A 13,342-nucleotide genomic window follows, 5' to 3' on the forward strand; every position below is an offset into this window, starting at 1 on the left:
GTCTCAGCAGATCTATGTGAGCAGACATGACAGAAGAGCAATCACCGCTCCAATCACGGCTTTGCACACAGGTAACCCGAGCCTGACAATAGAGGGGAGGAGACACGCCCTCTGTCTACTCTCTGCCCCGCCCCTCCCCGCACACCTCTACAGCGACAGGCCGAGCGCCGCCCCGCCCCTCCCTCACGTCCGCGCACGCCGCCCCGCCTCCCCGGGAGCGCGCCCCAGGCTGTGCTGAGCAGTAGCGCTAGTAGTGTGCGGGGCTCGGTAAAAGGGGCGACTGAGCGCGCTCTTTGTTGTCACCTCAACCCAACATGGCCATCGCCCACATTGCCACCGAGTACGTCTTCTCAGACTTCCTGCTCAAGGAGCCGCCCGAGTCCAAATACAAGGGGCTGCGACTGGAGCTGGCCGGGGACAAGATCGTCTCCTGTATAGGAGTGGGGCTCCCCCTTCTCCTCATATCGCTGGCGTTCGCCCAGGAGATCACCATGGGTGAGTGTGACACTGACCCCCCCCCCCCTGTCCCTGGTGTCATGTCCCCCTCTCATCTCTGTCCCTGGTGTCATGCCCCCCGTTATCCCTGTCCCTGGTGTCATGCCCCCCTGTCATCTCTGTCCCTGGTGTCATGTCCCCCCCCTGTCACCCCTGTCCCTGGTGTCATGCCCCCCCTGTCATCGCTGTCCCTGGTGTCATGCCCCCCCCTGTCATCCCTGTCCCTGGTGTCATGCCCCCCCCTGTCATCCCTGTCGTCATGTCCCCCCTCTCATCTCTGTCCCTGGTGTCATCCCCCCTCTCATCTCTGTCCCTGGTGTCATGCCCCCCCCCCTGTCATCCCTGTCCCTGGTGTCATGCCCCCTGTCATGCCCCCCCTGTCATCTCTGTCCCTGGTGTCATGTCCCCCCTGTCATCTCTGTCCCTGGTGTCATGCCCCCCTGTCATCCCTGTCCCTGGTGTCATGTCCCCCCTGTCATCCCTTTCGTCCCTGGTGTCATGTCCCCCCTATCATCCCTGTCGTCATGTCCCTGGTGTCATGTCCCCCCCTGTCGTCCCTGTCCCTGGTGTCATGTCCCCCCCTGTCATCCCTGTCCCTGGTGTCATGTCCCCCCCTGTCATCCCTGCCCCTGGTGTCATGTCCCCCCCTGTCATCCCTGCCCCTGGTGTCATGTCCCCCCCTGTCATCCCTGCCCCTGGTGTCATGTCCCCCCCCTGTCATCCCTGTCCCTGGTGTCATGTCCCCCCCCTGTCATCCCTGTCCCTGGTGTCATGTCCCCCCCTGTCATCCCTGTCCCTGGTGTCATGTCCCCCCCTGTCATCCCTGTCCCTGGTGTCTGCCCCCTGTCATCCCTGGTGTCTGTCATCCCTGTCCCTGGTGTCTGCCCCCCTGTCATCCCTGGTGTCTGCCCCCCCTGTCATCCCTGTCCCTGGTGTCTGCCCCCCTGTCATCCCTGTCCCTGGTGTCTGCCCCCCCTGTCATCCCTGTCCCTGGTGTCTGCCCCCCCTGTCATCCCTGTCCCTGGTGTCTGCCCCCCCTGTCATCCCTGTCCCTGGTGTCTGCCCCCCCTGTCATCCCTGTCCCTGGTGTCTGCCCCCCCTGTCATCCCTGTCCCTGGTGTCTGCCCCCCCTGTCATCCCTGTCCCTGGTGTCTGCCCCCCCTGTCATCCCTGTCCCTGGTGTCTGCCCCCCCTGTCATCCCTGGTGTCTGCCCCCCCTGTCATCCCTGTCCCTGGTGTCTGCCCCCCCTGTCATCCCTGTCCCTGGTGTCTGCCCCCCCTGTCATCCCTGTCCCTGGTGTCATGCCCCCCTGTCATCCCTGTCCCTGGTGTCATTCCCCCCCCTGTCATCCCTTTCATCCCTGTCCCTGGTGTCATGTCCCCCCTATCATCCCTGTCGTCATGTCCCTGGTGTCATGTCCCCCCCTCTCATCTCTGTCCCTGGTGTCATGTCCCCCCCTGTCGTCCCTGCCCCTGGTGTCATGTCCCCCCTGTCATCCCTGCCGTCATGTCCCCCCCTGTCATCCCTGCCCCTGGTGTCATGTCCCCCCCTGTCATCCCTGCCCCTGGTGTCATGTCCCCCCCTGTCATCCCTGCCCCTGGTGTCATGTCCCCCCTGTCATCCCTGCCCCTGGTGTCATGTCCCCCCCTGTCATCCCTGCCCCTGGTGTCATGTCCCCCCCTGTCATCCCTGCCCCTGGTGTCATGTCCCCCCTGTCATCCCTGTCCTTGGTGTCATGTCCCCCCCCTGTCATCCCTGTCCCTGGTGTCTGCCCCCCTGTCATCCCTGGTGTCTGCCCCCCCCTGTCATCCCTGTCCCTGGTGTCTGCCCCCCTGTCGTCCCTGCCCCTGGTGTCTGCCCCCCTGTCGTCCCTGCCCCTGGTGTCATGTCCCCCCCTGTCGTCCCTGCCCCTGGTGTCATGTCCCCCCCTGTCGTCCCTGCCCCTGGTGTCATGTCCCTCCCCTGTCATCCTTGTCCCATTTGTCATGTCCCTCCCCTGTCATCCCTGTCCCTGGTGTCATGTCCCCCCTGTCATCCCTGTCCCTGGTGTCATGTCCCCCCTGTCATCCCTGTCCCTGGTGTCATGTACCCCCCTGTCCCTGGTGTCATGTACCCCCCTGTCATCCCTGTCCCTGGTGTCATGTCCCCGTCATCTCTGTATACTATCCCTCCCATCATCTCTGTCCCTGGTGTCATGTCCCCCCTGTCCCCGCCCCTCATCTCTGTCCTGGGGGCTATAGAGACAGACACAAAGAGGTCCTCCATGTCTGTCATCTCTCTGTATACTGTGTCCTCGCCTGTCATCCCTGTCCCTGGTGTTATGTCCCCCCTGTCATCTCTGTATACTATCCCTCCCATCATCTCTGTCCCCTCCCTGTCCTGAGTACACAAACGGGTACTCCGGAGCTGGGAGTCTACAGAGCCAGGCACATAGCGGGGGCCCTGACTCCTCCCCACCTGTCACCCCTGTCCTCTGTACAATGATGGGAGTACTCTGGAGGCAGAAGTGTCCTGTGCTGGATCCTCTATGTGCCCCCCTCCGTCATCTGTGTCCTCGGTGTGGTGATGGGGGTTCTTGGGGGCTGGGACTCCTCCCTGTCTGCACCCACCTGTCCTCTCCATCCTGGGTACCATGATAGGAGTATTCTGGTCTTCTCTGCGCCCACCTGTCGTCCTTATCATGGCTGCTCTGCTGGATCACCTCTGTCATCTCTGTCCCTGGTGTAATGATAGGGGTACATAGGGCTGGGAGTAGGCTGTGCAAGACCCATAGGGGTCCTCCCTGTACCCCCACCTGTCGTCTCTATCCCTGGTACAGTGATGGGGGTACTCCAGAGCTGGGAGTGAACAGAGCCAGGCACAAAGAGGGGCCCTCTATCTTTCCTGTCATCTCCATCCTGGGTGCAATGATGGGGGTACGCTCGTGCTGGGGGCTATGCTGGGTCTTCTCTGTGTGCCAACCCATCATCCCTATCCGCAGTGTAATGGTATGGGTACTGTAGAGCTAGGGGTGAACTGTGCCTGGTCCAGAGGGGTGTTCCCTGTGTGCCCACTTCTCATCTCTGTCTCTAATGATAGAGCTACTCCAGAGCTGGGGGTTAGCTGAGCAAGACCCAGAGGGGCCCTCACTTCTCATATCTGTATTCTGGGTGCAATGTCGGGGGTACTCTGGGGCTGGGAGTGGACTGTGTGGTCATCTCTATGCTGGGTGTAATGATGGTGACTTTGGGAGTGGGACTGTGGTCATCTCTATCCTGGGTGTAATGATGGTGACTCTGGGGCTGGGAGTGGACTGTGTGGTCATCTCTATGCTGGGTGTAATGATGGTGACTTTGGGAGTGGGACTGTGGTCATCTCTATCCTGGGTGTAATGGTGGTGACTTTGGGGCTGGGAGTGGACTGTGTGGTCATCTCTATCCTGGGTGTAATGATGGTGACTTTGGGGCTGGGATTGGACTGTGTGGTCATCTCTATCCTGGGTGTAATGATGGTGACTTTGGGGCTGGGAGTGGACTGTGTGGTCTTCTCTATCCTGGGTGTTATGATGGTGACTTTGGGGCTGGGAGACTGTGTGGTCATCTCTATCCTGGGTGTAATGATGGTGACTTTGGGGCTGGGAGTGGACTGTGTGGTCATCTCTATCCTGGGTGTAATGATGGTGACTTTGGGGCTGGGGGTGAAGCATGTCTGATACGTAGGAGGATCCTGGAACCTCCCACTGTCATCTTCACCCACTTTGTCATCTTCTGATTGGGGCTTCTTCATTGGATGGGGCGGAGTCCTTGCACCGTGTATTGATTGGGGCTTCTTCATTGGATGGGGCGGAGTCCTTGCACCATGTATGGATTGGGGCTTCTTCATTGGATGGGGTTGAGTCCTTGCACCATGTATTGATTGGGGCTTCTTCATTGGATGGGGCGGAGTCCTTGCACCATGTATTGATTGGGGCGTCTTCATTGGATGGGGCGGAGTCCTTGCACCATGTATTGATTGGGTTGTCTTCATTGGATGGGGCGGAGTCCTTGCACCATGTATTGATTGGGTCGTCTTCATTGGATGGGGCGGAGTCCTTGCACCATGTATTGATTGGGTCGTCTTCATTGGATGGGGTGGAGTCCTTGCACCATGTATTGATTCAGGCTTCTTCATTGGATGGGGCGGAGTCCTTGCACCATGTATTGATTGGGTCGTCTTCATTGGATGGGGTGGAGTCCTTGCACCATGTGTTGATTGGGGCTTCTTCATTGGATGGGGCGGAGTCCTTGCACCATGTATTGATTCAGGCTTCTTCATTGGATGGGGCGGAGTCCTTTAACCATGTATTGATTGGGGCTTCTTCATTGGATGGGGTGGAGTTCTTGCACCATGTGTTGATTGGGGCTTCTTCATTGGATGGGGCGGAGTCCTTGCACCATGTATGGATTGGGGCTTTGTCATTGGATGGGGTGGAGTCCTTGCACCATGTATTGATTGGGGCTTTGTCATTGGATGGGGCGGAGTCCTTGCACCATGTATTGATTAGGACTTCGTCATTGGATGGGGTGGAGTCCTTGCACCATGTATGGATTGGGGCTTCTTCATTGGATGGGGCGGAGTCCTTGCACCATGTATGGATTGGGGCTTTGTCATTGGATGGGGTGGAGTCCTTGCACCATGTATGGATTGGGGCGTCTTCATTGGATGGGGCGGAGTCCTTGCACCATGTATTGATTGGGGCTTTGTCATTGGATGGGGCGGAGTCCTTGCACCATGTATGGATTGGGGCTTCTTCATTGGATAGGGCAGGGTTCTTGCACCATGTATTGATTGGGGCTTCTTCATTGGATGGGGTGGAGTTCTTGCACCATGTGTTGATTGGGGCTTCTTCATTGGATGGGGCGGAGTCCTTGCACCATGTATGGATTGGGGCTTTGTCATTGGATGGGGTGGAGTCCTTGCACCATGTATTGATTGGGGCTTTGTCATTGGATGGGGCGGAGTCCTTGCACCATGTATTGATTAGGACTTCGTCATTGGATGGGGTGGAGTCCTTGCACCATGTATGGATTGGGGCTTCTTCATTGGATGGGGTGGAGTTCTTGCACCATGTGTTGATTGGGGCTTCTTCATTGGATGGGGCGTAGTCCTTGCACCATGTGTTGATTGGGGCTTCTTCATTGGATGGGGCGGAGTCCTTGCACCATGTATTGATTGGGGCTTTGTCATTGGATGGGGCGGAGTCCTTGCACCATGTATTGATTAGGACTTCGTCATTGGATGGGGTGGAGTCCTTGCACCATGTATGGATTGGGGCTTCTTCATTGGATAGGGCAGGGTTCTTGCACCATGTATTGATTGGGGCTTCTTCATTGGATGGGGTGGAGTTCTTGCACCATGTGTTGATTGGGGCTTCTTCATTGGATGGGGCGGAGTCCTTGCACCATGTATGGATTGGGGCTTTGTCAATGGATGGGGTGGAGTCCTTGCACCATGTATTGATTGGGGCTTTGTCATTGGATGGGGCGGAGTCCTTGCACCATGTATTGATTGGGACTTCTTCATTGGATGGGGCGGAGTTCTTGCACCATGTATGGATTGGGGCGTCTTCATTGGATGGGGCGGAGTCCTTGCACCATGTGTTGATTGGGGCTTCTTCATTGGATGGGGCGGAGTCCTTGCACCATGTATTGATTGGGGCTTCTTCATTGGATGGGGCGGAGTCCTTGCACCATGTATTGATTGGGGCTTCTTCATTGGATGAGGTGGAGTCCTTGCACCATGTATTGATTGGGGCTTCTTCATTGGATGAGGTGGAGTCCTTGCACCATGTATTGATTGGGGCTTCTTCATTGGATGGGGCGGAGTCCTTGCGTTATGTATGGATTGGGGCTTCTTCATTGGATGAGGTGGAGTCCTTGCACCATGTATTGATTTGGGCTTCTTCATTGGATGAGGTGGAGTCGTTGCACCATGTATTGATTGGGGCTTCTTCATTGGATGGGGTGGAGTCCTTGCACCATGTATGGATTGGGGCTTCTTCATTGGATGGGGTGGAGTCCTTGCGTTATGTATGGATTGGGGCTTCTTCATTGGATGGGGCGGAGTCCTTGCACCATGTATGGATTGGGGCTTCTTCATTGGATGAGGTGGAGTCCTTGCACCATGTATTGATTGGGGCTTCTTCATTGGATGGGGTGGAGTCCTTGCACCATGTATTGATTGGGGCTTCTTCATTGGATGGGGCGGGGTCCTTGCACCATGTATTGATTGGGGCTTCTTCATTGGATGGGGTGGAGTCCTTGCACCATGTATTGATTGGGGCTTCTTCATTGGATGGGGTGGAGTCCTTGCACCATGTATGGATTGGGGCTTCTTCATTGGATGGGGTGGAGTCCTTGCACCATGTATTGATTGGGGCTTCGTCATTGGATGGGGCGGAGTCCTTGCACCATGTGTTGATTGGGGCTTTGTCATTGGATGGGGTGGAGTCCTTGCATAATGCTAATGTGTAGCTTAGTCTTCCTGGTTAGTGTCAGAATTAAACCGGAGACACACTGATGTCCTGTACCTGTCTTTGGACCATTTCTTGGTTTATTGCTGGATTTTGTATTTGCATTTTGTATGGCAGGTGCCATGTGGAAGTAAACGTTGTGTGTTTTTTTTTTGCATGTTTTAAAGCAGTATATCTACTAGTAGTAGTAAAATTCTACTTGCCTTGTTCTGTAATGTTGAAGATTTGCCACTACTGATCTAAGTACCATCTTCAGTTTTCATGAGAGTTCAGTGATTTTAAAGCAGCATTTCGGTGTGTTTTCCAACATAAAACCAGTTTTTACTGAATACCCCCAGATGTGTGTCTTCTTATCTAAAAACCATGGAGGTTTATGCCATAATGTGCTAGTATTACCTATATACTGTGCATGAGATCAGTATACATCACTGCTGAGTCTCCTCTGTCATAAAAACCCAGCCAGTCAGCTGTTTTTAAATGTTTTGAGTTTAAAGGTGAAGTTCACGCTTTTGAAAACAATAATAAATGCATGTCTTTTTGCAGAAAAAAAAATGGCTCCCCCCCCCCCCCCCCCCATAATGGCCTGCAGAGCATTGCAACTGTGGTCAATGGATGGCAACGTCGGGCCCCTGCACACACTCTGTTGCCCATTCCTCTGTATGATCTTTCTGTTACAGAGCTGTTGGCAGTATGAATGGATTACGAGGCCATTGATCAGCCCATTGAGTTCTACAAGCTGTCTTCTCTTGTGGAAAACAGGACTTGTAGTTTTCTCATTTTACAGATTGTTGTAAATGAGTGAGCAGAGCCCTACAGGGCCGCACCATTCACAAAATGTGACAGTGAGTGTGGGGAGAGGATCCCCCTACCTGCTGTTACAGAAATGGGGGGGGGGTCAGGGGTGCGGGCAGCAGGTCTGTAGCATGTCTAAGTTACACTGTAAATATGGGACTTCAAAATATGAACTTATCCTTTAGCCCCCCCCCCATGTCAAATCACAGCCTATTGCCGGCAATGGCACTGTCCCAAGTGGCTCCGGACTGATTTCAGAAGTAATTTGCGCAATTTCAAACCTGCGTTCAGCGTGAACGTACCCTTAAAGCAATGAATCATAACCTGCATTGATGCACCACAAAAATGCATAGGCTCCTAGGGCCTGTTCACCTTATATTGTTGCAGTAATCTGCATTGTACCACAGTGCTTATTAACCACTTGCCGACCGCAATGTGTGTGTGTATATAATTATATACATATTCTCTGTATCTCTCATTTATTTCACTAATGCAACTTTAAAGGTATACCTAATATATGAGAGAGACTCATTACATGCAAAGCAAGATAGTTCAAGCCGTGATTTGTCACATTCTTTCACCTTCCTTATTTTAAATAATAAATCGCGTACCTTCAGTATCGCTTTAAACTGGCGATTTTGATCTTTTGTGCAATGTATTGCAATGCCATACTGGCCAATGCTTTTAAGTAATTATTTTTCTTATTTAATTGTATTGTAAATATTGATTTATTTTTTGCTGCTATTTGGAGTGGATTTTGCCAAACTGAAAGCTCTGTTGTCAACTCAAATCTGAACCAGTTCAACAGGAATTTGAGCCGTGGGTAACCCCGAAGGCAAATTTTCTCGAATATTCACTCCACAAAAGTAGATTTTAAACTTGACTGAGCCAAGTGAAATGTTTTAATTTATTTTAGGTACTTGTATAACGCTGTCAATTTACGCAGTGCTTTACATATATTATACATTCACATCAGTCCCTGTCCTCAAGGAGCTCACAATCTAAAGTCTCTAATAGGGCCGAAACAACTAATCGATTAATCGACAACACATCGATTATGAAAATTGTTGTCAACTATTTTCATAATCGATTAATCGGCCAGTTGATTAGTTGGCCTGCATATAGTATGCATTATTTGTATGTACCCCCCTACAGTTGTAAACACACACTAGGTGAACCCTAACTCCTACAGCGCCCCCTGTGGTTAACTCCCAAACTGCAATTTAAATGCATTTTTTGCTGTGAAAATGACAATGGTCCCAAAAATGTGTCAAAATTGTCCGAAGTGTCCGCCATAATGTCGCAGTCGCGAAAAAAATCGCTGATCGCCGCCATTTGTAGTAAAAAATAATAATAAAAATGCAAAACTATGCTATAGCAGGAGCAACCTTGCGCTAAAGTCGCCGTACGGAAACTCCGTACCTTGCGTGCGCAGGGCCCGCGCAACTTTTGTGAATCGGTGGTAGTATGCAATTTGCATACTATACGCCGATCACAATGGCCGCGCCCCCTAGCGGCCAACGCAAGAATGCAGCCTGGGATGTGAAGGCATAAGGAGGCTTATGTCTGTCACATCCTAGGCTGCAGTCGGTGTAACGAGGTTCCTGAATCAGGAGCACTCGTTACACCGGAGCAAGTAGGCCCTTGCGCCGCGCAACCTATGGTTGCACGGGCGCAAGTGCTTCTTGAATCTGGGCCACTGTATGTTTTTCTTATTTGTTACATTTTTTTTTTCTTCCTGGGGGAGGGGTAAGGGGTATCTGGATGTGGTAAGTGGAGACCTCATCCAGAGCCCCCAATGCCGATCTGCAGCAACAGGTGACTTCTAAGGTTTCACTCACATGGACACCCCCCTACATCTGTGCAGAGCGTCATGTTTATTCCACCCCCAGGAATGACAGGTGCTCCGTGCAGACGTCCTGTGAAAATCAATGACGCCCGGAGAGACGCAGTGGTTGTACAGATCTTCCCTCACATGCCAGTGTTTACATCCATACGGGGACCGATGCAGATGATCTGCCTCCAGAGCTGTGCATTGGCCCCCGTTTGGCTTTCTGCACGGAGCCCCTGTCATTCCTTAGTCTCATAATCGCAGCTTTCTGTGCGGAGGTACGGGGTCAGTCCACCATGTACAGTAAATGAAACTTTAGGGCCCTTAAACCCGGTGCAGAATCCACTTTGCTCAGCAGGGGATCAGCGGGCAGAGTGGGCACATGACAGGTCCATGTGTGTTCAGTTTATGCAGAGTGGACACAGCTGCTCTGCTCTATGGGCGGCCAGGTGTAAACGGACTCCACTGTCAGTTACACCTGATTGCCCCCTGATCCGATCCTCCTAGACGGCGAGGAGTGGATCGCCTTCCATTTTTTTTCTTTCCTTTTTTTTTTCTTCTAGCAGACCGAATCAAATTGGAGGTGGGCGGCTGTAAAGTCTGTTTACACTCGCCAGTCCATAGGTATACATGGACCATCCTAATATATCTTGCATGTCAAATCCAAAACCACAGCCGCTTGTAGTGCTCGCCGGGCTGGAGGAGATGTAGGAAGTTCCAGGACCCCGTGGGCAGAGCTTTTTTTCTCAGAAAATGGGTGCAGGAACTCAACCACGACCCCTTTCAGATTTCACAAACAGTAGAAGGGTCTTAAAGGGGCATTAAATACGAGGATTGCATTACATACAGAGTGCAGAGTTCAAGAGGGCTGCATACAGTGCAGAGTTGTCAGTTGTAAACACAGAAACCAGACTTCTGTGTTTACAAGTGATTGTGGTGAGTGGGCACCAAAGGGTCTGAGCCAGAGGTGGTGGAACTCGGTTCCCCCTGGAAAAAAAGCCCTGCTCGTGGGTATAAGGTGGCATTGATGTCAGCTTGGGGCGGGGGGGCACCTATACATGCCCAGCCCTGTGAGCACCGCAAGCAGCCATGGTTTTGCATTTAATCACTTGTGGACTGCCCACCGTAGATATACTGTGGCAGGGCGGTCACTTTGCGCCGATCGTGTACCTCAGTGGTCATCAACTCCTGTCCTCAGGGCCCATTAACAGGCCAGGTTTTATGTATTCCCTTGGAGATGCAGGCTAGAATACGGCAATCACTGAGCAGCAAATGATATCACCTGTCATGTATTTCAGTTATCTTGAAAACCTGGCCTGTTAGTGGGTCCTGAGGACAGGGTTGATGACCACTGGTGTACCTAGTATGTGATCCACGCGCCAGGGTAGAGAGGGCCCTGGCTGTGCTGCGACATTACTGAAGAGAGCCTTGTAGGTAAAGAAACTGACAGCAGCAATGTGCTGTTTTTTTTTTTTTTTTTCCTTCCTGGAAATTGGGAAGTGAAAAACGGCACGCTGTTTAGCACACACAGTAACACGTGTTGGCCACACACTTAACCCCTAGATGTTAACCCTTTCCCTGCCAGTGTCATTAGTACAGTAACATATTTTTAGCACTGGTTTCTAAAGTGTCCGATTCGTCCGCTGCAATGTCGCAGTCCTGCTACAACTCGCTGATCGCCGCCATTACAATAAAATAAAAATTACTTAAGTATATTTCATAGTTTTGTAGGCGCTTTCACTTTTGCGCAAACCAATCAATATACGCTTATTGGTGTGTTTTTTTTATTAAAAAAAACAAAAAACTTTTTTACCAAAAATATGTAGCAGAATACATATTCGTCTAAATTGCTGAAGAAATCAGAATTTTAACATTTATTTTTAATTATTGGATATGTTTTATAAAAAAAAAGTACAAATATTTTTATATATATAATTATCGCTCCTGTTTTTTATTTTTATTTTTTATAGTTAAGTGCTTGCCGACCAGCCGGCAGGTCGGCTCTGCTGGGCGAGAGCACGTAGATCTACGTCATCTCTCCCAGCAGCCAATAGGGGCGCACGCCCCGATCGCTCCTGACTGCCGCGCGCCCCCGGCGGTCGCGATCACCGCCGGGCACCCGCGATCGCTCGTTACTGAGCGTGAACCGGGAGATGTGTGTGTAAACACACAGCTCCCGGTCCTGTCAGGGGAGAAATGCCTGACTGTCTGTTCTTACAATGTATGAACAGCGATCAGTCATTTCCCCTTGTGAGGCCACCCCCCCTACAGTTAGAACACACCCAGGGAACATACTTGACCCCTTCCCCGCCCCCTCTTGTTAACCTCTTCCCTGCCAGTGGCATTTTTATATTAATCAATGCATTTTTATAGCACTGATCGCTATAAAAATGCCAATGGTCCCAAAAATGTGTCCGCCATAATGTCGCAGTACCGGAAAAAAAAATTGCCGATCGTCGCCATTACTAGTAAAAAAAAAAATATTAATAAAAATGCCATAAAACTATCCCCTATTTTATAAACGCTATAACTTTTGCGCAAACCAATCAAACGCTTATTGTGATATATATATTTTTTTTTTTTTTACAAAAAATATGTAGAACAATACGTATCGGCCTAAACTGAGGAAAAAAAATGTTTTTTTATATATTTTTGGGGGATATTAATATTATTTTTTTTCAAAATTGTCGCTCTATTTTTGCTTATAGCGCAAAAAATAAAAACCGCAGAGGTGATCAAATACCACCAAAAGAAAGCTCTATTTGTGGGAAAAAAGGACGCCCATTTTGTTTGGGAGCCACGTTGCACGACCGCGCTATTGTCAGTTAAAGCAACGCAGTGCCGAATCGCAAAAAGTGCTCTGGTCTTTGACCCGCAATATGTGGTTAAAAAATAAACGCAGTGATCATATACCACCCAAATAAAGCTCTATTTGTGTGGGTAATAAAAGGACATGAGTTTGTAACCATCTTAAAGGGGGTTGTAAAGGTACAATTTTTTATTTATTTTTCCCTAAATAGCTTCCTTTACATTAGTGCAGTCCTCCTTTACTTACCTCAACCTTCCATTTTGCTTTTAAATGTCCTTATTTCTTCTGAGAAATCCTCACTTCCTGTTCTTCTGTCTGTAACTACACACAGTAATGCAAGGCTTTCTCCCTGGTGTGGAGAATGCCTCTTAAGTGGGGAGGGGGCAAGCAGGAGGGTCAGGACACACTATACTTTGCAGATAGAGAAAGGAGCTGTGTGTTAGTGGGCGTCCTGCTCGCCCCCTCCCCCCTTCAAGAGGCTTTCTCCACACCAGGAAGAAAGCCTTGCATTACTGTGTGGAGTTACAGACAGAAGAACAGGAAGTGAGGATTTCTCAGAAGAAATAAGGACATTTAAAAGCAAAATGGAAGGATGAGGTAAGTGAAGGAGGACTGCACTAAGGCAAAGGAAGATATTTAGGGAAAAAAAAAAATCCTTTACAACCCCTTTAAGGCTTGCTCATCTGGAAAAAATAGGGAGGGGGAGGAATAATTTCGGTAGGCCCCAAGAACTCCATTTTTTGTTTTGAAAAATTAAAGTCAGATCCTCCATGCTCATTTGAATCTGCTTTGCTATTTTGTTTGAACCTCTATTTTAATTGAATGTTTGTTTATATTTCTTTTCACCTAAAACAATAAAAACTATTGGAAAATAAAAAAAATAGTCAGCAGCTATAAGCACTGTAGCTGCTGGCCTTTAAAGAA

The 13,342-nt window shown here is 50.5% G+C and overlaps 1 protein-coding gene across 2 annotated transcripts in view; it reads left to right on the forward strand.

Moving 5' to 3' along the window:
* The first annotated feature begins 210 nt into the window (after window positions 1-210).
* Window positions 211-13,342, forward strand: part of PANX1 (pannexin 1) — a 68,371-nt gene continuing 55,239 nt past the window's right edge. For both annotated transcript variants that reach the window (XM_040340157.1, XM_040340158.1), the window contains exon 1: window positions 211-495. In XM_040340157.1, the coding sequence (XP_040196091.1) occupies window positions 315-495 (181 nt within the window). In that variant the 5' untranslated portion in view covers window positions 211-314. The remainder of the gene's footprint in view (window positions 496-13,342) is intronic.

Source organism: Rana temporaria, chromosome 2 (genome assembly GCF_905171775.1).
Source record: "Rana temporaria chromosome 2, aRanTem1.1, whole genome shotgun sequence".
Taxonomy (NCBI): Eukaryota; Metazoa; Chordata; class Amphibia; order Anura; family Ranidae; genus Rana; species Rana temporaria.